The sequence below is a fragment of the Mastigoproctus giganteus genome, chromosome 3 (assembly GCF_048544385.1).
Source record: "Mastigoproctus giganteus isolate SK-2022 chromosome 3, ASM4854438v1, whole genome shotgun sequence".
In the NCBI taxonomy this organism is placed as follows: domain Eukaryota; kingdom Metazoa; phylum Arthropoda; class Arachnida; order Uropygi; family Thelyphonidae; genus Mastigoproctus; species Mastigoproctus giganteus.
In genome coordinates, this window is record NC_143577.1 from 244,002,107 (window position 1) to 244,026,457 (window position 24,351).

Sequence of the window (24,351 nt, forward strand, 5' to 3'; positions counted from 1 at the left end):
AAGTGGAATTTTATATCTTTAGTGCAGCATTACAATTTGTGATCTGTGGAAAAGAAATGAGACAAATAACTGTAGTTATATCTAATATGAATTGTCATTTGACAATAAAGGAAACAGTTAGATTTGCAACTGTTTTACAAGATTTATTAATTGGAAATCACACATTATTATTGCTTATTTTTTGACTTTGGTTAGAAGCAATATGCTGTTGCTGTCACTTGCAAGTAACCAAGTTTAAATGTTGCCAAGAATATGTTAATGAAGAAATGTATTGCTGCTTGAAGCTTCTATTAATTGAATGAATGCATTTAAAAGTTTTTGTGAGTTTATTGCAGCTAAAATTTTTTCTTGGGGCTTAGGTAACTCTGCACGAAAGAAAACTCTGAATTGACACTTCACTCAAATTCTAATATGCTGTTTTCTGGAGAGAAAATTATGTTTTGCAAGAATGTTGCAACTGTATTCCTTTTGTTTATGTATGTATAACATGCATGCAAAATTTGCATGGGATCAAATATACTACCAATTAATGATTTTTTGTTGTCCATAAAGTTACTGCATTAAGCCCATAAAATTACTGCATAAGAAGACTAGAAATTGCATCTTAAAACACTGGAGAACCAAAAGTCTGTTACGTTATATATATCCTGATGATATATATATCCTTATACTAAAGTTCTCTTTACTCGGCCAGACTACAGTTAAGTGTGTAACATTAACCTTTAGTCTAATGTTTTGTAAAAATCCATTCAATCTGTACACAGGAAAGCAGAGTACATAAATAAATATTACATTTCTGTATGCAGAAAATATAGCTGCATAGTCTTTTTTTTTAAATTTAATTCCATAGCGCACCAAGTGAAACTGGTTTTAAAAATAGAAATTTTTAATGGTGCTAACAACCAAAAATTTCTGGAAGATAGTGCTTGGAAATGAAAACTGAAATATTCCTGTCTGCATATATTTATACATTATACCAACAGTACAAAATCAACAGGTACAGTAAGCTCCCAATTTATGAACACCAGGTTTTCTTTGGAAATTTGTAATTAAAGCAGTTTTTCCACATGTATAATAATATATGGGAGGGCACATGCCAAAAACAAAATTTGTCTTGTTACAATACTGCTGTACATTCTAAGATGCATTTAGGGCTAAAGCCTCAAGCTGCAAGCAAATTTAGACTATGTATATATTAAGTGCAATAGACATCAATTAATATACAGCCATTTCTGGATAAACAGAATATTTATAAGGCGGCATCGTTTTAAGTTATATCTCATATTGTGAATACCTTCATGAGTTGCCATGATATTGCACTACTTTGAATAAGTAATGCTTCACCATAAGGAGAAGACTAATGTTACTTTTTCTCAGATAGGTACCAACCACCCAGATGGCACCGTTTCAGGGCTATTTGGCCCTTCTGTGGGTGGGTAGGTACCCAAGTGATGCAATGATGGCAAAACAGTTATGAAGTATAACTCCTTATGGTGAAGCGTTACTTATTCGAAGTAGTGCAATATCATGGCAACTTGTTGTGAAGGTATTCACAATATGAGATATAACTTAAAACGATGCCACTTTATAAATATTCTGTTTATTCAGAAATGGCTATGTATTAATGATGATATTACACTTAATATATACATGCTAGTACATTCTTAATGTAGGCATCAGTGCAAGCAATATACCTGCTGATAATGTTTCATTCTGGAATCTGGCAATGGTGTAGTCCAATGTTTCTCAAATGTTTTTTATCCCCTATTAGACATTTCTATGAATGGCAATTTCCATTTATACATACAAATTGTAGAACAAGATGTGAGGATGTCACAAACAAAATTAGTGATAATTTTAGTGTCATTATATGAAATGTTAAGTGATGGACACCTATAGTTTCTAGAGCAAATGCTGCAATTTTTAGAAATGGTGTCGGTGTACATCAGGGCTGTTCAAAGGTGCTTGGGGGCCCAGATGCAAAAGGAGTACGGGGCCTCATTGAGACTTTGATGGCTCCCTCAATTAGGGTCCCCAGATTGGGGGCCTGGTGTGGTGTATCCAATGCACCCTCCATGACAAGAAACCAAGGTTTCTGTTTTTACAGAGTCACTAAGAGAGAGAACTGAGTTTCAAGTTCTTTTACAAATAAAAATATGCATCATCATACTATGCCTTGGTATGAAGATGGATAAGAGCCACTGGTTTAGTCTCAATGTTTGTTGGAATTGAGTTTGGGCTGTAATATTTATTTTAATATTTGCTTCTTTCTGAAATTTCCCATTTTAATAATGATGTACTTTATAATACAGATTAGAAAAAAGCATTTTATATTCTATTTTGAAAAAAAAAAAAAAAGGTAACAATACTGCATTGTGTCGAAATCTTCGTATCGAAACTAATTTTACAAAAAAAAAATAAATAAATAAAACTAGCACAACTCAATATAAAGTATTTTGCAAGTACACTCAATGTAGGTTATGTAAATAAATACTGAAAGTGTTTCATTCTCATTCATTTTTATTTTCAAAAGGTTGTGTCTTAATGAAATTGCTAAAGTTTAGCAAAAGTTTGTAAGACATTGAATTCATAAATCAAGAAGTTACTATATTACCACTCCCCGACTTATGTAAGGGTTGCGTTCTGCGGTATTCTATGTAAGTCGGAATTTCCCTAAAGGCTTATGCAGCACTTTCAACTATGTGCACTGAATTTGATTGAAGCAAAAAAGAAATGTTTGATGTATGTAAACAGAATTATTTATTAAATTTTTTTATCTCATGTGCAGAAAAAATTTCAAGTGTACAAAACTACAAAAGCGTGCAATTACAAAAATTTTACTTTAACGTTGTGGAAACCAGCACGATGCTTGATCCTACTAAACCACCCGTTGCTTGCCACGAACTTGGCTTGGGGTTCGCCGAACTTATCCTTAATATCTTCATAAATACTTCTTGCTTTTGCTTGAATGGCCATTAGACTCAGGGGCACTTACTTCTGAATCTGACTTTCCATCCGTATTATTAATAGCTTTACCATCTTCAATATAGCACCTGAATGCTGTTTTGTGATCACTGTTGTTCTTAAATATGTTGATTCTTTAACATGTTCTTTTATAAGAGCACTATCCTTTAAACTAGTATTCACTGTTGAAGCAGCAAGACCTAATTCCCATGCAATAGATGACAAACTTTGTCCTGCTTCTTACTCATGTTCATCTTCACTTCTAAATCAATTTTGTTTCATTTCCTAGCATTGCCACCAACTGCACTCTCCGTTGGTCACTTTCCCTTCATCATTGTAATAAGTAAATAGGAATGAAGAGAAGATTCTGAAAATTATGTTTTTTATATGGGTAAAAATCCACACAATTCCAGTTATTGGTAATATCGCAAATGCAATAATATAGAGTTTACTACCCGTTTATTATAGATTTCACCAACAGAAAAGCCCAATAAACCGGAAAGTGCAAATTATTTTATGGTTGTATCTCCAGAAATGTGCTTTAGAAAAATATCAAAGGTATTCAAAATTGATTCTTATAACAGAACATATGATAACGATGAAAGTGTAGTGCATTCTTCAACCAGACCACGTAGCCCTTTCTCTCAGCCAATAGTATTGTCTGTAAACATGTTGGCCGCGTGTTTTGTTTTTGCATCCTTTATTAAGTTAAGTGATTTTTGTGTTGTACTTATTTTACATAAATTTATATAAAATACAATTTCCATTATAAAAATTACCTTTTCGAGAGTTAAACAGCTTAGTTATATAGCAAAAATTTCAACTTCTGAGGTCTTGAAACGAATTAACAAAAAAAAAAAAAAAAAAAAGTGTTATTGGGTTCAACATTATATTTTCACAATACTTCTATTTATTCCTACAGGATGCAAAATATGTTTCCATATATATATTTTTTTCTGCTTTACATAAGATTTGCACCGGCTGGCAAATCTTATGTAAAGCAGAATTTACAAAGTCGAGTATTACAGGGAGCGCCTGTACATTTTCTATGAATAAATAATAATATAACTGATAAAAGAAACATTCTACGTTAAAGTGAATGTAAAGGGAATTGACTGCAAAAACAAAATAACATGGATGCTTGCTGAGACTGCAGTGTCTTTTGCTAGCTTATGAATCAGTGAAAAGTGCTAAATTTCAGAAAGACAGACAGAGAAGTGCACAAATTAAAATAAATAAATAAATACCAGGTATCCACAACCCTCCTATACAAAACTAAAACGTGTCGATAGGGTGCATTATGAAAACTTGAGCCCACTTCCAGTGATAACAGGATATCTTCAAGTTTTTATTCACCAACCAGAAAATGTACATAATGCAGTAGATGGCAGCACAATTGCCAAAACTGGTGAAATTTATCAACCCACAGAAGACTGTGTATTTTAGTTGAATAAGCTGCAGTCTACCACTGCTGTTACATGCCAAAATTCATCTGTTCTGTCTGGAAATATATATATTTAAACTTCTGGTAGGGATTTCAGAATATATTCCAAAAGTTATGGAACACAGCGATGTATTTTAAAACCTGGTGAAGGAGAAGGAAGAGATATTACACGTTTCTTCAGATATTTGGCACTTTTCATCAGTTCACAGTCTGGGAGATGCAACAATATAGTCTCAGTAGGCATCTGTGCTCTTTTTTTCATGATGTTAAAATTCCCATAACATTTGATTGATGCAGAGTTTGTCACTTTAGCAATTTACTCAGCTCCAAACTGAGTAAACTACTAAAGCTGAATGCCTTTAAAATATCTGTAAAATGTCTAATATTTCCATATAAATGGAAATGTTAGACATTTTTCATTACTGAATTTTAAATTAATACAATGCAATTTGATAAAACACTGTTTTATCAAATACCCATGAGAGTTAATGAAAAAGTAGTTACAATAACTTAAGGCAGGTATGCAAAGGACAACTTCCCAGTGCATATACAGTTGAATATACAAATATATAGATATCAAAAATTTTACTCCAGATCAGATCAAAATGAAAATATATTTTTCCTTTGCAATTTTTTTTTTTTTTTTTGCTTTGCAATCTAGCAAATTGCTTCATAATTACTATCTGAAAAGAAAATATTATGATTCTCATAATACTGCTGTATTATATTACCAAAGTAGTACAAACTACACAAGACAAACAAAATGGGATGATCAATCACACTGTACTGCACTTGTATACAGTTTGGTCAAAGAATGATTTAGAATAATGAATACTTTGCTACAAAAATAAAGTTTTAGCCATGAGCATAATAAGCATACAAAAAATCATAGATATCTATGAAATTGGTTGGGGAAAGAATGACACATTAAGAGGAAAAGAAAAGACAGGATTCATTTATCAAATTCGGTTATGAATGATTCAAGGCGAGGGAAAAAAAAAAAAAACCAACCTATAATACTCTACAGTACTTATAGTGGGTTAAATATGAAACCTGTGATACATATTTCTGCAGTTGAATTAGGTCACCTAACAATTTTATCTTCTACTTCTTTCATACTCTGTAAGTACATAACTAGAATGCTGACCCAATGATAAACATTTCATTTTGTAGATAATTAAAAATCTAACATTTTTATAATACCATGTGAGATTACAATACTTGGCATAAAAAAAAAAAGCAAGTAAATCATTGTATCTCATAAATTTCAAAATTTCTACAAGCTATTACTACATTACTGAACTACTGAATGTCATCTTTTACCTTTGCAATGATAACTTCCGTGGTCTTTTTTGTGAAGTACAACACACTACTCTATAATCACCTGTTAAATAAAATAAATTTTTGTATACCATACAGCATGCCAGATATAAAGTAATTTGTCTTTGAAACCATTCTCAGTAATATTTTTTTTTTTAAGTGAGACTCAGGAAATCTAAAGTTCACTTCTTTCTGGATTTTTTAAAAATTAGATGTCTTGACTCAACTTTTTTTCACCTCTGATTTTTGGGGCACCAAATTTCAGATGCAGGCTACTTGATGCCTCATTAAAAGAAAAAAAATAAAGGAGTAGCCATGTTCGAAGTAAGCAAATAAAATGTAGTCAAAAGTAGTCATCTCTACAATCACTCAAGACAACCCTGAGTGGACAATTACTACTCAATGTTCAAGCAATAATTTTTTTTTAAATAAATTGCCAATAAATGGCAGAGTAATCATAAATATGCATTCCAAGTGAAATGGATGTGCTAACCATGCAGAATTTTTGATAACATAGTAGATAATAACTTATCATTTTGCTGTTCATCATAAGTTTGAGACATCACACAAGAAAAAGTAGTAACTATTCAATTTCATAGGCCTATTGTTTGAGATCTAACTAATTATGTGGGTGCTACAGTAATTCACGTATGCTAAGTTTAAAAATTACATCCATTTTTTCTCCAACATATACAGATTTCTCACAAAACATCATACTCCTTTTTTTAAAATGTTTTTCATAATTGTATTTTTTTATTATTATAACACTCACAATTACTGGTTACCAATTTTTCTAGTATGATCATGAATGGAGAACTGTGCCAAACAGGTACAATGCAAAATGGCATCAATATATATATATATATATATATAAGTGGATGGTTGGATTGTCAGAAACCCACCTTCTTCTCTATGGTGTTTTAGTTCATATAGAACAAGAGCAAAATCTGTTTATTTCTATCTTTTTTTAAGTTTTGCAGTGCAGTATGGCAAAAAGAGGCTGCATAAATAAATCCACCATAATTTTCTAAAATTATAATTGCTTTGTTGTTAAAAAAAAAAAAAAAAAAAAAGCACAGAAAAAATAGAGAATTTGTTAAAAAGGCATATTGTATTTCTGGATAAAAGCTGGAAACTAAAATAAACCATGGGCTCTGACCAAAGTTTGCCACATTTGTATAGTACAATTGAGGAAACAGGGTTAAAGAAAAAGTGCCTGTCCTTTATTATTCCCATTGTCTAATGTGAACGAGAAAGCTACAGAAACGACTTATACTTTTATTTACTTAAGTGCAAGGCTTAAATAATAATTATGACATCAATATAAGATCCATTATTCATGGACATGATCTATCCATATCTTCTCTGCCAAAAACTCTCAATATAATTTCCTCATCATATTCTGAATGGAATGTATATGGCAACAGGGCTACAAGCATTCTCAACAATGGATACTCTCATGTGAACTGAAATGGCTCACACAAAACAATTTATTGAGGGGTTCTAATCTTCCAAAATCTTTTGCAAAGATCCTGGAATAAGATTCTAAGGTAAAAACTCTTTTTAGGGGCAAGGAACATTTTTTTTTTTTTTGTGTCATTCCATATTTTTCTTAGGAAGATGATTATCTATTGCAGCAATATTTCCAGATTAATGATTGCTTAAGGAGCTCTAGTATGTGAACCAAATAATCCTCCAAAACTAGTCTGAAAGGTGTTCTCCATCATAAGGGAAACATTTATGCTTCTATTCCATGTGCACATTCAGTTCACTTAACCCTTTCATATGTGAGTTTGCTGAACATGGATGAGCTCCAGGTAGCAAATTTCAGATAGCTGTGGTCTCTGTAGACTTTTAAAATTTTGTAAAAATGACAACTTTGTACACACATGCTTTAAAATATTATTTTGTTCTTAACTGACTTTCTTGCTGCTCAACAGAGTACAGAAAATTTTCAAAAAATCAAAATTTTAAAAACAAATTTATAAATAAAATAACACTTTTATTTTTTTAAAAATTATTATTATATTTTTATACAATGGCAGTCCCTACATTACATTAGGTGTAGGGGATTCAGAAACTGTATCAATTGATTCAGCTTCATCAACTTATGATCTGAATTCCAGGAAATTTTTAAATTTTGGCATTTGTAAGTCCAAATCAGATAACTTGATGTACATGAAAGCAGAACCCAGAGCATGAATGAATAAATAAGTATTCTGCTTATACTAAGTATAGTGTAGTATAAATTGTCAAGTGGCACTGCCCCCCCCCACCAAGGTCCAGGATAATGTGAGAGCTGGTGTTGGTTTGCATTGGTCTGTATATTCCAGGATAACCAATAAGGTCAGAGGAGTTCACAAAAATAGAGAGATAGAATACAAGAATATCACCATATTTAATAGTCATGTGGGTCTGAACCACAGCCACTCAAGCACACAAATAAATAAATTTTCTGTTTATACTCCGGGACGACCAAATGGTCAAAGGAGTTCACAAGATAGACAGAATACAAGAAACAGCACTGTATTCAGCAATCACGGGTTTGAACCCCAGTCACTCAAGGCACGTGTACTTATGCACCCGCGTGCCTGACCACTAGGCTACAGCGGCCACATGCCAGTACCCTTGCACTTGACCACTTGGCTATGGCTGCCACAGCCTTGAACTAGGTTCAAAGTATTGAATGTGAAAATCTGGTAGACTCAACAAAAATCCCATTACCTCCATTCGATATCAAAATTAGGATAAATGAAAAAAGTTGCAAAGGATTCACAAGAGCAAAAGAATAGCCAATTATTTTAAATATCTTTGCAATGAATTTCCAAGTTCACATTATGCAAATTCAAAGTAATTTTTGTTGGACCATAGAAAAGAAGTTAACTTCAGATGAGAAATTTGAGAGAAAAATTTACCACATTTGAAAAAATAGCATAGTCTGGCTTCAGGAACTTTCTGGGGGACAAGAGTAATGAAATAATAATATTAATTTTAATAATAATATAATAATAATAATATGCTCCATAAATTTCAAAAAAGCAGGGTGTGTAAGGAGCTTGGAGGCTCAGAATCTCAGTTTTACAGCTATCAATAATATCACATTATTGATGGCTTGAAATGGGAGACATCTGGCATAATACACAAAAGAGAAACCACAAAATGTTCATTTGAGAACAGACTGACCTAGCGTTACTCCAAGAAGTCCAGTGAATCCATGTAAACATTCACCTTTGTCAATACTGGATTCAGGTAGTCTGAGAACCTGGTGCACATATTTTTAAAGGCAAGCTCTAAAAATAAATCCTGCTCCTTAATGCCTTCGGCATTAGAGAAATATTGCTGCTGCACACCAGAAAATACACCACTAAATTTGTATTAATATTTTTCTATTTTCTTCATTTTAATTTAATCCTATTTATGCTATTATAAAAAAATAGTACATAAATTTGTTATCTGGATAAATTAAATAAAATTTATAATAAGGAAAACAAGCACCCCTTCCTATTTGTTATATGAGAAAATTCTTATAAGATACAAAAAAAAAAGTCAATTCTGAAATCGTTATGACCAACTTAGGGGAAGTAATATTAAAATAGAGATCTCATTCTACTACTAAATTAGTACCATGCTTGGGTTGGAGGTTGAGAAGACGAAAGAAGATATTTGTTGACATTAGACTTGAACTTCTGTAGACTCTAATTTTTAGGAAATACATATGAAGGAAGGTTGTTCCAGAAAAATGGCAGTTGAATGAATAAACGAGGAAGATGAAAAGCTGGTTCTGTGAGTTTGAAGTAGGACAGTAAATGGATGTTGGCTGGTGGCGGCACGTGTTTGGATTGTTTTGAAAGAGAGAGAGCAGGAATTATAGAAGCCAATTCAGAAGAACAGTGCCCATGGAAGTATCTGTAGAAAAGGCATGCAGCAGAAACAGTATGTCTACAGACAGTGAGTGGAGAGACTGTTAGAGAGGAGTCATCAATTAACCTAATTGCCCTCTTCTGAATGGAATTTAGAAACTTGAGAGATTTTGGGGAACACCGCCCCAGATGTGGGAACAATATTCCATGGTAGGGCGGATTTGCGATTTGTACAGAGTGAACAGCTGTTTGGAAGAAAAGTAACGCTGAGAGCGAAAGAGAAAACTAAGTTTTTTAGATGCAGAGGAAGCAATACTTGTAATGTGCTTGTGCCAAGAGAGATTAGAAGTCAGGGTAATCATCAAAAGAGATATATCATTTTGCCTAGAAATTGGAGTGTCACCAAAGATAAGCACAGGAGCAGAAGATTCCTTTTTGCGAGATATAAGACAACACAGAGTTGTCTAATTGAGCTAATTGAGCAGGGCAAGGTTTCTCAAAATGGAAAGTGGAATGCAATGTGCTATCATCGGCAAAACTATGGATAGGATTTCCAGTCAATGGAAGAAGGTCATTAATATATAAGAAGAAAAGAGTGGGGGAAAGAACTGAACCTTGGGGGACACCAGCATTAATGGAGAAGTTAGAAGACAGAGCCATCTACCATCACCCTCAAGTGAGCAATCAGAGAGAAAACTGCATAACCAATTACTACAAAAAACAGTTGGCAAACCATAAGATGGAAGCTTGTTTAGAAGACATTTATGCCAAACGTGATAAAAAGCCTTTGAGATGTCAAGCGTAACTGCTTGTGTTTCACCAAACTTTTCCATTGAATTTGTCCATAAATGGGTAACATAAGCCAGAATATCACCAGTGGATTGACACTGACGGAATCCATACTGGCAATTGTTCATCAGATGGAAGGTTTCTAGATAGTTTAAGAGTTGGCAGTTAATTGATTTCTCCATTACTTTAGAAAGAGTAGAAGTAATTGCAATGGGGCAATAATTGGATGGGAGGGATTTGTCTCCCTTTTTAGGAAATGGCTGGATATGAGCAAATTTCGAAGTAGAAAGAAAAACACCTTCTGAATAAGAAAGTGAAAAAAGCTGGAAAAGAGCAGGGGTAAGTTCAGGAGCACAGGTTTTGAGAATAAGTGGAGAAATACCATCAGGACCTGGAGCTTTCTTAGCGTCAAGATTCGTCAAAATCCTTTTGACAGAAGACCACAGGAGGCATATTGAATGGAACGTGTTGGGAATGGTGGGAGGTGTTTTACCAAGATCATTAATACATGAGTTGGAAGAAAAATGGGATGCTAGCAGGTCAGCTTTATCCATGGCTGAAGTAACAACAGAACCATCTTGTTTTGACAGAGGTGGGAGCAGAGATGGGCAAAAGTTGCGGCCAACAGCTTTGGCAAGAGACCAGAATGCTTGGCTACCATTAGGGCAAGAAGCAAATTTTCTACTCAGCCTGTTCAAAATCTAGTTTGGACTGATTAATAACTGTTTTACAATTGTTGCGAGCTTTGGTGTAGGCAGAAAATGAAACTGAAGAATTGGAAACAAGCCAATTGCGATATGCAACATTCTGCTCTTGAACAGCCTTAGCACATTGATTGGAAAACCAAGGTTTTATTGGAAAATAAAGGATTCCATTCCTAGAAGAATAATTTCACTGACATGATGGGATCGCAGGTCATCCCATTTTGCATTCTTGTAATGCCAAACAATACGAGGTTGGGAATAGCCATGAGATAAAGGCTCCATTGGAGAAGAGACAATCACCAAGTTGTGATCTGAGGTACCTAAAGGACCACTCACTTCAACTGTGTACTTAGAAGGGTTGTTTGTGAGAAAAAGATCAAGCGTGTTGGCTGTATGGTTTGGATTGTCCGGTATTCTTGTAGGTAAATGAACAATCTGTGCAAGGTCATTAGTAATTGCAAAAGCCTCAGCATCTCGACCAGCTGGGTCGGTGTGAACATTAAAATCACCAAGAAAAATTACCTCACTGCTAGGAAAGTTGGACTGGAGAAAGTCAAGTTGCAAAGAGAGGAAGTCAAAGAGCTCCAAGTGATTAGTGGAGTTGGGAGGACATATGCACAAGTACCACCTTTGAGGTGAAAGGAATCATACAGCGAATAATTTGGGCAACTGAGATGAGCAGTAGTTGAATCAACCGATAACTGAGATTCTGTCAGAAAAAGTACATGGGGTTTGGCAGACTGCAAGTGAAAATGGACATCGTTGAGATTAGAATTGAGACCATGTTTGTGAAATGAAATAGGAAGTGTTTGGGAGGTTTAGATCATTTTGCAGATGCCAATTTTTGTGTTCCGCTGGATTTCTGGAAGGCTATATAAGAAGATTAGTACTGTAGTATGGTTGTCTATGTTACCATAATATTCTTAAATACACAAATTTTAATTTTTTCTTCGTTATACTACAGGGTGATTTAAAAGACATGCGATTCCATAGTATATTTTCAGTTTTATTTCAATTATTATTATAAACATAATTATAATAGAGATTGAAATAAATGTTGAAAGTGTCTTACTTCCCAAATATGAGCAGCACAAACTGTTTACCATATTTTATGAGACCCGACAGTGTCTGAATGCTTATCATTGAAATTTCTGTTTGGATATTCACTTCCACAGGAAATTCAATATCTAATCAGAATTTTAACAACTTTTACATATTTTAATTCTTACAATATACAAAAGTTATTAGTGGATACCACTCCTTTTAAGTAGTCTTACAGATAAAAATAAGGTATTGTGGATATTCAATTAAGAACATGGCTGTGTCTGGGAAAATGATGCATGATAAAAGATTTTATTTTAATTTTTTGATTATTTGTTGTAAACAAAACACTACTAGTTAGTGAATGAAAGCTAACATATAATAAAATGGTCATTATTGTATGGTACAAAGGTACATGCAAGTACCATAACTTTACAAAGCCCTTCATGGCACTGTGCCAGGTAGCAACACTTAGAATTAAAGTCTATCAAGCTGCCAACGATAAGCAATGCTTACAATTTGGGTTTCATAAATCTTGAATCACCCTGTATAGAATTAGAAATGTTATCTCTCACATAAAATTTGTAGCTTATTGGCATGGGGATTTTCTTTTTTTTTTGGCACTGATTAGCCTGGTCATAGTGCTAGCTATATGAACTAGCATACCATAGTTCCTATGGTTTAACATGTATTATGTAAGTACAAGTCCAATTCAGAATAACTAATGGAGAAGGGTTCCCTACTCCCTCTGCTTAAGAACAGGTAATTACAGTCTTGACTGAAGAAGACAAAGAATTCTTCCAGCCTCCAACAGAACAGGATTTGAACCCATGCCTCTCCAAACAAGTGACATGTAAGATGCATTATGCTGATGTCACCTTTGAAATTGCTTACATAAAGGATAAACATTTTCTTCTTTTTAAATCCATAACTAATTAAAAAAAAAAAAAAAAAAAACTTTAAATATAAATTTTTTTAATTTTTTAGCCAATCCGATATTTAGCAAAAATATTAATAAAAAAGGGAATATAAATACAGTCGATTCCGGTTATTTGGGACACATCGGGACTAGTGCATTCTGGCCCGGTTAAGCGGCTGCACCAATTATCTAAAGTTTCACGTAAAAAAAGGTAAAAATACAATGTCCCCTCCTCTTTACAATTGGTTCACTGTACAATCAAATCACATTATGGTGGCCTCGCCATAGTAAAGTACTGTTCGCTATACGATGTGTAGTAAGCGCCGGTCATTGTGATCACGTTTGTGAATTGAATTTTAATTTCATTAAACAGCGATGTGATGTGATTCTAATTAGCGAAAATAGGAGGAATATTATCTACAGGCTATAAAAGTAAAGATATATTAAGCACAAAGTTATCCTTTATTACCTTACCAATTAAAAATGTGAAAATCGGAAGAATATACGTGTTAATAATATACGTACTGTAATATGTACATACTAACTAGTTGACATTTCTGTTCACTGCCATTTGTGTGTGGGGGTTAAAATTTAAAACAGTAAAAAGATAAGCAATCAATAATAAAGAACACAGTACACACATATTGCAAATAACACGATATGCGCAAGTGAGAACGGAGTAACAAGTTATGAAGCTTTAAAAATAGGAATGAAGAGAAGATTCTGAAAATTAATTTTTTTATATGACTGAAGATTTCATGGAAGTGTAAGCACATTTCACCACAGAATTCCAGCTGTCGGTATTATCGCAAATTCAATAAGATCGAGTTTACTATCTGTTTATGATAGATTGCACTAACAGAAAAGCCCAATAAACAGGTGACTGCTAATTGTTTTTATTGTTTTATGGTTGTGACCTCCAGAAATCCAACTCAATGGCCGGAGACAATCGTAGAGTAATCTCCAGTGCTGCGGTCTCCTGCCCCGATTAAACGGCATGTTGTCCCAATTAAGCAAAGTAAACCCTGGCTATTTTCTTGATTGGGTTCTGTTTTTAAAGATTTGCCCCGATTAACCGGTGGCCCAAATAACCGGAATCCATTGTATATATATATATATATATAAATAAATAAATGACAAGACTCTTGTTATAATGTACTCTGGGAAAAGCATTCATTTTATAAAAAGAATGTTTAATTTTTAACTTACAAAAAAAAATATTTTTTTCCTATATACTATATTTGGAATTATTAATGTGATGCATTTATTGAAATTAATTTTTATAACGAGCCATATTTATGTTAGTACTTTTACTGTATTTCAATAACTATTCACATCTTTTTTTTTTTTTTTTTTTAAACACTTTCATTTAAATGGAATAAAGATTTTTCTCCTTTTATACTAATAATTTATTTTTTGGCAAAAGAATATAGTAGTCACAGTAGCACAGAAAACTCAGTCCTTTTGATTATTTTAAGATGTGTTGAATCATGAAGCAATAGGATAAAGCAGAGTGCATGTTTTATATTATTCAGACTTGTTAAATCTGTCTTATATGTATTAAATCTGACATGCATCTGTCTTATCTGTTTATACTCCAGCATAACTAGATCAGAGAAGTTTACAATTAATTATTTTGATAATGAATACAATCATTAACCATAGTTAGCTGTCATGCAGACTTGAATTGTGGTCTACTCAAAGTGCATGTGTTTCTGCACTTTTGTACTTGGCATCTCAGCTATGACTGCATGTTTCTTGTTTCTGTATGTTAATAATGCTTCTATGCTGCAACAGATGGGCTACTAAAAAATAAGTGAATGGTTTGTCCAAGATAGTTTAAATAATTAAACACAAATGATAAAGTTAATCAACTTGAACTAATGTTAATTAGTTTAATACAGATTATTCATTCTAATTTGTTCTTTAAATTCCTGAATAACAGACATCTTCCATTTGATTAGTGCAAACAGCAGTTGTGAAAAAAGAATATACAGGTGCTGATTTTTTAAAATTCATCTGATCACCTTGACCACTTTTATAATGAAGATAATCAGTATGATGACCTTTCTGACTTATTTACTAAAAGTACAGAAAGAAATAGGATCCTCATTTAAATACACATTTTGTGTGTATTTAAATGAGGATCCTATTTCAGATAAAACATTTTGTGTGTGTCCTTTATATGCAATGGCATAGTAATGATTGAAATTCAAGAATATGTCTTGCAAAGTTTGAAGTGAATATTTCACACTTTGCAAGACATATTTCCAAATAATAGCCTGAAGTAAAAAAAGTTCTTTCTCTATTGCCACCCCCAATCGATAATATACAAATCGGCGATGAACACAATTTAAGATATTTCTAAAGAAATAGCTACATTAGTTTTAATATGGTAACAAGTATGGCCAGGCAAGACCTTTTCTGTGAATTTCAGAAAATCTGAGAACATGCTTTTTCCAAAAAAAAAAAAAAAAAAAAGTTATAACATAATGCTGCTAGAACCTGTCTTACTGGAACCAAGTGCTATCAATATTAACTGCATAGTCCATGAGAAAAATAAACTTATTCTATAAAGTTTTTACATAAAAATTTCATGGAAAAAGTTTATTCCATGTTCTTCCTTTGCATTGGAGTGATGGTCTTCAATAAACACATATATACCAAACTTGGAAAAAGGATGCTGAACAGAAACTTTACAAAAGATCTATGGGCTTATTGATAATGATACACAAATTTTGTAACTCAGAAAAATTTTTTTTTGCTTATTCATATAACCATCTAAATCTAGAAAACCACAAGCAGTTTAAAATACATGTCCTACTTGCATGAAATTCTGGAAGATAGGCAAACCCTAACTACCTATTGCTATTACCACTTCAACACTTGGTTAATGTATTCCTATAAAATACTGATATATCAGTATTTTATAGGGAAATACCGATATACTGGAATGGCAGATTTTCTCTGTGTTATCACAGCTGTCATGCAAGGACCCCTCCCCACCCCTCATGTCCACTGAGCTTGTACATTCTGTTAAGTGTGAGTTTGAATGGGCACCTACTACAATATTTCCATGAGAGGTCAAGAAAATATGGTTTTTGAAACTGTCTAATTTATGCCAAATAGCATTTTTTTTGCATGTGCTATACATTCACCCAAATCATTAAAAAATATTGTTGTACTGTACTATAAAATTTCCAACCTTGTAATATTTATATACGATTTATAAAAATAAATTAAACTGTAATAATATGATGAATAAAAAAAAAACATCCTGTACTATAACACAATGTATGCTGGTTTCATAATTCTTAAGTCATTGACATTGGAATAAAGGTGTCCCATGAAAGAGAAAGTTTAATCCTCCACAGCAGTGGGCGCCTCCGTAGCCAGGTGGGAAGGAGCAGCAGTGCGTAGCACACGCTTCTTGATTAGACCGGGGTTCGAGCCTGTCACCGCCAAATACAGAGGATGCGGAAAGGTCAGGGAATGACTACCGCATATCCCCGGAGCAATATGGCCTTAGTTGCTAATGCTCCTAAAAAAAAAAAAAAAAAAAAATCCACAGCAGTGGTGTCCAACCTACGGCCCATGGGACGAATCCAGCCTGCAAATAATTTTTATAAGGCCCGTGCAGAAAGTAAACTAAAACAGCATTGATTGCCACTGCGTGTACAGGCATGTAAGCGTCCAGCTACTGTATCAAACATGTACATGTGATTCAGTGCAGTCAAATATACGCTAAATACAGTTATGTATTTTGATATAGCTTGTTCATTGCATTGAATTAAAAAAAAAATCATTCTTAAAAATTCAAAATCGACACTCCAAATCGATTTGGAGTGTCATGTTTTTGATCCAAGGTGGACTGAAGCTTATTTCTTCATTGATTACCATAAAAAAAGCAGTGTGTTTGGTGTGTCAGGAGACTGTGTGAGTTTTTAAAGAATATAATTTAAAATCACACTGATTCCAATCATAAATCTTGATTTGTTGATCTATGATTGGAATCACACTGATTCCAATCATAGATCAACATAAAGGAGTGCTGCGAAAAGAAGTGTTCAAAGTTACAAAACAAATTAAGAAAACAAAACATACTGAAAACGTATCAGTCAGGAAATTTATCTACTGTACGTGCCAGTTATCAAGTTGCACATTTGATCACTTTTGAAAGTAAACCATTCAATGATGGTGAATTTGTTAAGCGTTGTTTGTTAAAAGTTGTGGAAGAAATTTATCCGGAGAAATGAACAATGATACAAGACATTAGTTTGTTTTGACAAACAATTAAGCGAAGAGTAGAAGATATTGGAAAGAATTTGTTCAAACAACTTTTGGAAAATATAAAACAAATGAAATATTTTAGTGTGGCACTGGATGACAATACTGATGTATGTAAATGACACAGCCAAACTCCTCATCTTCGTACGTGGAATTAATGATAATTCCACGTATTTTGTACCAGTTGAAGATTTAGCTGATCTACAGAGTATGCACAGAACAAATACAGGTGAAAATCTTTACCAATCTATCAAAAAGTTAGGGTTAAATATTAAAAACCTGTATTTTGGTAGGAGTCAACTGGAGGTGAAAAAAATATGATTGGTAAAAACATTGGGCTTATGGGTAGAATAATCAAGAAAATGATAGATATCGGAGCTGAAACTCCAATTGGAATTCACTGCATTGTACATCAAGAAGCTCTTTATGGGAAAGTATTGGCTCTCCAACACGTTATGAAGTGGTTAATTCAACTGTAAATTTTACAAGATCACATGGCCTTAATGTGGCTGTTGAAACATCACCGAATGTTTCAACACAGAAAAAGGGTAACCAATAAAACAACATATGGAGTGGCTGTTTGATCTTGCAATTCATACATTTCTAGTAATTTAAATGCTCTTAATTTAAAACTACAAAGAGAAAGAAAAATGGTCTGATTTGTTTGGTGACATCAAATCATTTCAGAATAAGTTGTTATTATTTAAATCCCAGTTGAGCAAGACAATTTATTTCACTTTGAATGTTGTACTGAGCTAAATGAGAAACACATTTCCAAAGAATCGTTGCCTTTCGTTATTACAATTACTTTTTGACAAGTTTGAAAGTCGATTTTCTGATATAAAATCCCATAAAAAAACATAAGCTTTTGTTTGAGAACCCATTTACTTCTATGGCTGAAAACTACAATCCCAGATTGCAACTTGAAATTATTGATCTTCAAGCCAAAATATGATTAAAAAATAAGTATACAGACTGCAAAAATCAACTATTTGAATTTTACAAGGCTTTCCCATCTGAATATTTTCTGCTATTTAAAAGAAAATGCCATAAAAATGGCTGCTTTGTTCAGATCAATGTATGTTTGCAAGCAGATTTTTTCACTCGTAAAATCAAATAAATATTTAAAAAGAAAGAGAATAACAGATGAGCATTTTTTTTTTTTAATGAAAACCCCAAACATGAGAGGTATTAGAACCTATAGTACCGTGCATGGGTTGAAGGTTGAGAAGACGAAAGAAGATACTTGTTGACATTAGACTTGAACTTCTGTAGACTGTAATTTTCAGGAAATACGTATGAAGGAAGGTTGTTCCAGAAAACGGCAATTGAATGAATAGACGAGGAAGATGAAAAGTTGATTCTGCGAGTTTGAAGTTGGACAGTAAATGGATGTTGGTTGATGACGGCGCGTGTTTGGACTGTTTTTAAAGAGAGAGTGGGAATTATAGAAGCAAATTCAGAAGAACAGTGCCCATGGAAGTATCTGTAGAAAAGGCATGCAGCAAAAACAGTATGTCTATCACAACAGCGAGTGGAGAGACTCTGTTAGAGATGAGTCATTAATTAAACTAACTGCCCTCTTCTGAATGGAATCTAGAAGTCTGAGAGAGGTTCTGGTGGTGGCACCACTCCAGATGTGGGAACAATATTCCATGGTAGGGCGGATTTGCGATTTGTACAGAGTGAACAGCTGTTTGGAAGAAAAGCAACGTCAAGAGCGAAAGAGAAAGCCAAGTTTTTTAGATGCAGAGGAAGCAATATTTGTAATGTGCTTGTGCCAAGAGAGATTAGAAGTCAGGGTAATACCCAAAAGAGATATATCAACTTGCCTAGAAATCAGAGTGTCACCAAAGATAAGCATAGGAGCAGAAGAATCCTTTTTGCGAGATATAAGACAAGACTGACTTTTAGAAGGATTGAAATCAACTAAGTTGTCTTTGCCCCACTGGAGAATTACCTGGAGATCGGCATTTAAGGAATAGGTAGTGGATGTTCGAGAAGTTGAAGCTGATTGAGCAGGGCAAGGTTTCTCAAAATGGAAAGTGGAATGCAATGTACTACCATCAGCAAAACTATGGATAGGATTTCTGATCAAGGAAAGAAGGTCATTAATATACAAGAGGAAAAGAGTGGGGGAAAGAACTGAACCTTGGGGGACACAAGCATTAGTAGTGAAGTTAGAAGACAGAGCCATCTACCATCACCCTCCGTTAGCAGTCAGAGAGAAAACTGGATAACCAATTACAAAGAACAGTTGGCAAACCATAAGATGGAAGCCTGTTTAGAAGACCTTTATGCCAAACACGATGGAAAGCCTTTGAGATGTCAAGAGCAACTGCTTGTGTTTCACCGAACTTTTCCATTGAATTTGTCCATAAATTGGTAACATAGGCCAGAATATCACCTGTGGATCGACTCTGACAGAATCCATACTGGCGATCGTTGATCAGACGGAAGGTTTCAATATAGTTTAAGAGTTGATGGTCAAGGGATTTCTCCAATACTTTAGAAAGAGTAGAAGTAATTTGATGGGAGGGATTTGTCACCCTTTTTAGGAACTCGCTGGATATGCGCAAATTTCCAAGCAGAAGGAAAAACACCTTTGGAATAAGAAAGTGAATAAAGGTGACACAGAACAGGAATAAGTTCAAGAGCACAGGTTTTGAGAATAAGTGGAGAAATACCATCAGGACACAATCTTCATTATGTATTGAGATTGGCGTCACAAATATACAACCAAATTTTGAACAATTATTAAAAAAATCCAGCCTCAATCATCTCATTAAATGTTAAGTTTTGTCCAGTAAATGTTATTGTGTATTGTGCTTAATAAAAATTTTTGAATATTTCAATTTTAGGTTTATCATTATATTTATTTATTCACCTTAATATTGAAAAGCAAAAGTAAAGTATTTAAAAAAACAAACAAACAAAAGTAAGTCATATTTTTATAATTTTAATAAAATCTAAAAAATAAATAACTGACAGATTTGTTGCACATAAAAGTGCTGGGAATTTGCATTTTTATATATATATAGTTTGAAAAGAAAAAACGGTAACATGAAAATAGAAACATCCTTTTACAAGTAACAAGATATAGAAAATTTGTGCTGCCCGCAAAACAAATCTAACTTTGAATATGGCCCCCGTATGGGAAAAGGTTGGACACCACTGCACCACAGGATTAGCAGTAAATTTAAGATGTTTGTCATGACCTAGTAAGGTAAAGAAATTAAAATGTTGTAGTTTAGCATTACAATGATTTGCCATCTCAATACGCACAATAGCACTGCAAAATTCCTACTAAATGCTTTATGTAATTATTTTAATTCTGACTGAAACATTTACACCAATAAGTATCAATTTCTATAATTAAATAAAGAAAAATAAAGGAAGCCAACACATATGAATTACTAAAAATCAAGCATGCAACTTGATTTTTATTTCTTTACCTAGTGATTTGTGAAAAAACTAAAACTAATTCTTCAGGGTATTGACTGAAGAAAATGTGGGTTTCCCAAAGGCTGTAAAAGCAATCTGTATTTACAAAATACTGATCCATAATTTAAGTGAAAACAAGAAAAGATGTTTTTTGAAACTTTTCATGCTAGATAGCATCTTTTGCCACACACATGCACGCACGCACGACATGCACAATTATTGGTATTTGTTTCTAACAAAGAACTTAAAATCAGTTTATCTGAAGAAAAACTAACTTGTGAAATTTGATTAAAAAATGAACACTTACTTCTAATGGCATGGAACATTCTGCAAATAAATGAGAGGAAAGTTAGAAAGATAAACAAAGATTTAATATACATATATAAAACCAGCATATACCGTAAAAAATTCTGTATTTTATATAGTTATATTTATTCAGAAGAAAACTAAATACAGTAACATATTCTTTAATAAATTAGCAAATTATAGTTTTGAATTCAAACGATACCCCAAACTTGAGGGAGGTGGGGAGTAAAAACAAAAATATAACCAAAAATTATCACTTATGCATTTTATTTACTCTCATAATAACAAAATATTTGGTAAAAATATTTTGAGAGAGAGACTTAGATCAGATATTTTATATAAGCAATGGAATAATGCTCAGACATGGATCTGAAAAGAGATAAAACAAGAGAAAAACTGGCTTTTTAATTATAATTTTAATTTCCTTTACAACTTTAAAAAATACACTAGGATTTCATATTAATGAAATAAATAAAATTATATTCAATGACATTCTTGTCATTAATGCTTAATACAGAATCTTTTTCCAACCTATAAGAATAATTTTCAATGCGAACTTGAGCACCACATGGTCACACATAGCAATGAACTACTTGCTTGCTGAACAAAAGGGAAGAATGTTCTCTTGTTTTAGATTCTCTATGGCCTCGACAATACAAATGCCTATGACGAGGTCAGAATTATCCTTCGGGTTTAGTCTGCTATGGCAATGGTCTTCAAAGTGGGGAGCGCGAGATGATCAGCAATAAATCAATATTTGTTAATTATGAAAACTTTAGTTTTTTGAAACATAATTGAAAATAAAAATTATAATTTTTTTTTCAACCTATAAGAACAATTTTCAATGAGAACTTGAGCACCACGTGGTCACACATAGCAATGAACTACTTTCTTGCTGAATAAATGCTTTTAATACTTCAATATGCAGATTTGTTTGATCGCGCAGCTTTATTTGATCATGCCATCAATCATACACGTTCAAGTACATGCATTTTGTACTTTAACTTCAATTTAATTTGTTTTGTATTTTTTTATTTGTGATCTTTTAAAATTATGTGATTTTAGATATAATGCCTTCCATGTAAATGATTTATAAATAAAAAAAAATTATTATTACATACAGTGGATTCCAGTTATTTGGGCCACCGGTTAATCGGGGCAGCCGTTTATTTGGGGCAAATCTTAAAAAACAGAAACCAATCGAGAAAATAGCCAAGGTTTACTTTGCTTAATTGGGACAGTATGCCGTTTAATCGGGGCAGGAGACCGCAGCACTGGAGATTACCCTACGATTGTCTCCGACGGTACCACGTGGTTCAGTTGAAATTCTGGAGGTCACAACCATAAAACAATAAAAACAATTAGCAGTCACCTGTTTATTGGGATTTTCTGTTAGTGAAATCTATCATAAACGGACAGTAAACTCGATCTTACTAAATTTGCAATAATACCGACAGCTGGAATTCTGTAGGTTATTATGGTGAAATGTGCTTACGCTTCCATGAAATCTTCAATCATATAAAAAAAATTATTTTCAGATCTTCCCTTCATTCCTATTTTTAAAGCTTTGTAACTCGTTACTCTGGTCTCACTTGTGCGTATCGTGTTACTTGCAATTTTTTTTTTATTATTATTAGCCATATGGTGCAAGGAAGCTTGAGGCTTATGCTGCACCAGCCAAAAAAAAAAATTCCCGAGTTACCCTGAGAGAGAGAGAGAGAGAGAGAGAGAGAGAGAGAGAGAGAGAGAGAGAGAGAGAGAGAGAGAGAGAGAGAGAGAAGTCAAAAGGAATCACCAAGAAAGAGAAGAATGATGATATCCAGCTCAGGACCCTGGGTGTGCCATGCCCATACTCACCAGATGTGAGCCCCTGGGGGTATTTTGTGCATGCTGTGTTCTTTGTTATTGATTGCTTATCTTTTTACTGTTTTAAATTTTAACCCACACACACAAATATCAACTAGTTCGTATATTACAGTACATATTAATTATTCCGATTATCACGTATCATTTAATTTTTTAATTGGTAAGGTAATAAACGGTAAACATGTTTAATATACCTTTACTTTTATAGCCTGTGGATAATATTCTTCCTATTTTCTCTAATTAGAATCGCTGTTTAATATAATTAAAATTCAATTCACAAACGTGATTACAATGACAGGTGCTTACTACACATCGTATAGTGAATGGTACTTTACTATGGTGAGGTTGTCATAACGTGATCTGATTGTATAGTGAACTAATTGTAAAGGGAAGGGGGGGGGTTAAATTGTATTTTTAACTATTTACGTGAAACTTTGGATAATTGGGGCAGCTGCTTAATCTGGCCAAAATGCACTTGTCCCGATGTGTCCCAAATAACCGGAATGGACTGTATTTAATTTTTTATTCTGGGGTGCATGCTAGCCTTTTAAGTAAAATAAGAATGCACGACCAAAAATGTTTGGAGACTACTGTGCAATGGTAACCAACTTTCAAAATAGAAGTAGGAGATTTAAAAAACTGCTGCTATAATAAAAATTTGCACAACATTCTTCAACATATTTAGGAGTAATGATCTGAGTACATGGATGTGAGGTATGTTGGGTTGAATAGATATATTTGCATTTTTAAATGTTGGCATAACATTTAAAAGAGTCAAGCATACTGCTTTATTTAGGATTTTATTTTGGAATATGAACAGACTTACTGCACCAGTGAGGATAATTACTAGAATTATCAGCTTGCTTCACCTGTTTAGGATTGCTTTCACGAGATGTTTTTAATCTAGTAGTTCGTTTTCTTGGGAAGCTCATTAATTTGATTTGTGTGAGTCAGTGGAAGTCACTAGTGACTGCTTTTCTCACCCTTCTAATTTCCTCTTTAAACAGATTTTTCAAAGGTTGCCACTGTTCTTACCAGTCTTGGTACATATTAACCAAAGACAGCCAATGCTTGAAAATCATTTTTCCTTGAGTGGCATGCATCAGTCAAAACTGTTTCAATTGATTTTTCCTCTAAGCACTTCTTTTTAGATAGTAAATGTCCAAAAAAATATTCATTCACTTTCACAGAAAAGCATGAAGCTCTCTTTTTTTAGCACATAAATTAATAAGATGACAAGGCCAGCCTATTACCACCAATCACAATTTTCCCTTTTAATACCCTTGCTACTCAGTTTTTAAGCCTACATTAATTGGTGCATTATAAACACTAAGTGCCAGACAGTTTTCTGAAGGAATCCTATTTGCTTCTGGCTCCAAGAGCAAGCTGCTTTCAATTTGATATATA

The 24,351-nt window shown here is 33.3% G+C and overlaps 1 protein-coding gene across 3 annotated transcripts in view; it reads right to left on the reverse strand.

Moving 5' to 3' along the window:
- DENR (density-regulated protein) overlaps positions 1-24,351 on the reverse strand; it is a 56,983-nt gene that overhangs the window by 13,598 nt on the left and 19,034 nt on the right. For all 3 annotated transcript variants that reach the window (XM_090370987.1, XM_090370986.1, XM_090370985.1), the window contains exon 3: positions 21,080-21,099. In XM_090370987.1, the coding sequence (XP_090227113.1) occupies positions 21,080-21,099 (20 nt within the window). The remainder of the gene's footprint in view (positions 1-21,079; positions 21,100-24,351) is intronic.